Below are 2,707 nucleotides of genomic sequence, written 5' to 3'. Positions count from 1 at the left end.
GAGCAGCGGAGTGAAGTGACGGCGTCCGCGAGCGCCTGCGGGGAGGCTGCTGCGCCGCGATCGGCCGCCGCGCTCGGCCGGGCGGAACACACGGTTAAATTCGCCACGCGTGAAGGGTTTTGAGACGTCTCGAAGACGCCAATGCAAAGATTATTAATTCTTATTATTATCTAAAGATTAATAAGGATTCTGCACCTCACCCCTTGCCCCCCACACCCCCCCCCACCCCCCACCCACCCTCCCCCCCCCCCTCTGTTGCAGCACACAGACACACCTGGATGTTTCGGTCAAGAAAGGGGGACAAAGTATGAACGTAAGCGATGATGATGATGAGGATGATGAAGGTACATCACTCGCAGAGGATGAGAGCGAGCTTGGGAAGGACTGTTAGCCGCCTGGTCCTGCTGAGCCTGTGGGCGGCGTCGTTGGGGGCCGGGCTGGCCGGTGCCCACGTCTGCCCAGAGGGCTGCTCCTGCAGTAACCAGTTCAGCAAAGTCATCTGTACCCGCCACGAGCTTCGGGAAGTGCCCGCCAGCATCTCCACCAACACCCGCTACCTTAACCTGCAGGAGAACGTCATCCAGGTCATCAAGGCCGACACCTTCAAGCAACTGCGTCACCTGGAAATCCTACAGCTCAGCAAGAACTTGATCCGCCACATCGAGGTGGGGGCCTTCAACGGCCTCAGCAACCTCAACACCCTCGAGCTGTTCGACAACCGATTGACCATGGTACCCAGCGGGGCCTTCGAGTTCCTCTCCAAGCTGCGGGAGCTGTGGCTGAGGAACAACCCCATAGAGAGCATCCCCTCGTACGCCTTCAACCGGGTCCAGTCTCTCCGCCGGCTGGACCTGGGGGAGCTCAAGAAGCTGGAGTACATTTCGGACGCCGCCTTCGAGGGCTTGATGAACCTCAGGTACCTGAACCTGGGCATGTGCAACCTGGTGGAGATCCCCAATCTGACACCGCTCAGCCGCCTGGAGGAGTTGGAGCTCTCCGGGAACCGCCTGGAGATCATCCAACCGGGCTCGTTCCAGGGTCTGACCAGCCTCCGCAAGCTGTGGCTCATGCACGCGCAGATCCAGCTGATCGAACGCAACGCCTTCGACGACTTGCAGTCGCTGGAAGAGCTCAACCTGTCCCACAACAACCTGACGTCCCTGCCCCACGACCTGTTCACCCCGCTCCACCGCCTGGACCGAGTCCACCTCAACCACAACCCCTGGCACTGCAACTGCGACGTGCTGTGGCTCAGCTGGTGGCTGAAGGAGACGGTGCCCAGCAACACCACCTGCTGCGCCCGCTGCCACTCGCCCGCCAACCTCAAGGCCCGTTACATCGGCGAGCTGGACCAGAGTCACTTCACCTGCTACGCGCCCGTCATCGTGGAGCCCCCGGCGGACCTGAACGTGACCGAGGGCATGGCAGCCGAGCTGAAGTGCCGGGCGGCAACCTCTATGACCTCGGTCAACTGGATGACGCCCAACGGCACCCTCATGACCCACGGCTCCTACCGGGTGCGGATCTCGGTGCTGCACGACGGGACCTTGAACTTCACCAACGTGACCATGCAAGACACCGGCCTGTACACCTGCCTGGTCAGCAACTCAGCCGGCAACGCCACGGCCTCCGCCACCCTGAACGTCTCGGCGGTCGACACCACCAACAGCTACAGCTACTTCACCACCGTCACCGTGGAGACGGTCGAGGTGGTGGACGAGCCCAAGGGGGCCGAGTTCGAGCCGGGACCCACGCCCTCGGGAGGCTGGGACGCCTCCTACTCTACCACCTCGCTGGCCCCTCGCAGCACGAGGACCACCGAGAGGGTCTTCACGGTGCCCATCACCACCGAGGTGATGGACAACATCATGGCCGGGTTGGACGACGTGATGAAGACCACCAAGATCATCATCGGCTGCTTCGTGGCCATAACCTTCATGGCTGCCGTCATGCTCATCATCTTCTACAAGCTGCGGAAGCAGCACCAGCTCCACAAGCACCACGGGCAGGCCAGGACAATCGAGATCATCAACGTGGAGGAGGACCTGGGCGAGCCCACCACCGGGGACAACTGCCTGGCCCTCCCCGCCGTGGAGCACGGGCCCCTCAACCACTACACGGCCTACAAGGCCCACTACAACAACAACACCAGCGCCCTGAACTGCACTAAGAACCCGCTGCACAATTCCGTCCACGAGCCCTTGCTCTTCAAGTCCAGCTCCAAGGAGAACGTGCAGGAGACGCAGATCTGAGCTCTCACCTGTGCGCGGTTTCGAGGCAATGGTTCTTTCCGACGGGACCCGACCACCCACCTCCATGCCACCCCCCCCCCCCAGCGGCCATCTTGTTACATCGCAAGAGATTACCCCCTCTGCCCTCTTGCTCTCCCACTCCTCGCCCCCCGCATCCCCCCCCATGACAATCCAGGACTGCCCCCCCCCCCCACCCCGTTGAGGTTGACGCACTCCACTGTCGCCGGGTCTCACCGCAAATCACCAGGAAGGATCCCAAAAAAGGTCGCCGGCCATTCACTGTGTGTCTCCCTTTCGGCCGCTGGTGAAGAGAACCGTCTCTCTTGCTCTCTTTTTTTCTCTCTCTCTCTCTCTCTCCAAAAACAGGCGCCATTTGCAGCCGTCAACTCCCAGGCCTGGCTGACCTTGACCATTGAACCAACGGGCGGGGCCATCCTTGACCTTTGAACCAACGG

The 2,707-nt window shown here is 61.6% G+C and overlaps 1 protein-coding gene across 1 annotated transcript; it reads left to right on the top strand.

Moving 5' to 3' along the window:
• Positions 1-266: 266 nt before the first annotated feature.
• LOC103171770 (leucine-rich repeat-containing protein 4B-like) lies at positions 267-2,328 on the top strand. Its single transcript, XM_007884556.2, has one exon. It carries the CDS (start codon positions 321-323, stop codon positions 2,250-2,252), a length of 1,932 nt encoding a protein of 643 aa, XP_007882747.1. The 5' UTR covers positions 267-320; the 3' UTR covers positions 2,253-2,328.
• Positions 2,329-2,707: the final 379 nt, after the last annotated feature.

Source organism: Callorhinchus milii, unplaced genomic scaffold (genome assembly GCF_018977255.1).
Source record: "Callorhinchus milii isolate IMCB2004 unplaced genomic scaffold, IMCB_Cmil_1.0 Scaffold31, whole genome shotgun sequence".
Classification (NCBI taxonomy): Eukaryota; Metazoa; Chordata; class Chondrichthyes; order Chimaeriformes; family Callorhinchidae; genus Callorhinchus; species Callorhinchus milii.
The sequence above is the reverse complement of the archived record's forward strand: the minus strand, read 5'-3'. Positions and strand labels throughout refer to the sequence as shown.

Excerpts from the sequence above, each read along its gene's own strand:
- LOC103171770 (XM_007884556.2), top strand. The coding sequence starts at position 321 with ATGATGATGATGAGGATGATGAAGGTACATCACTCGCAGAGGATGAGA.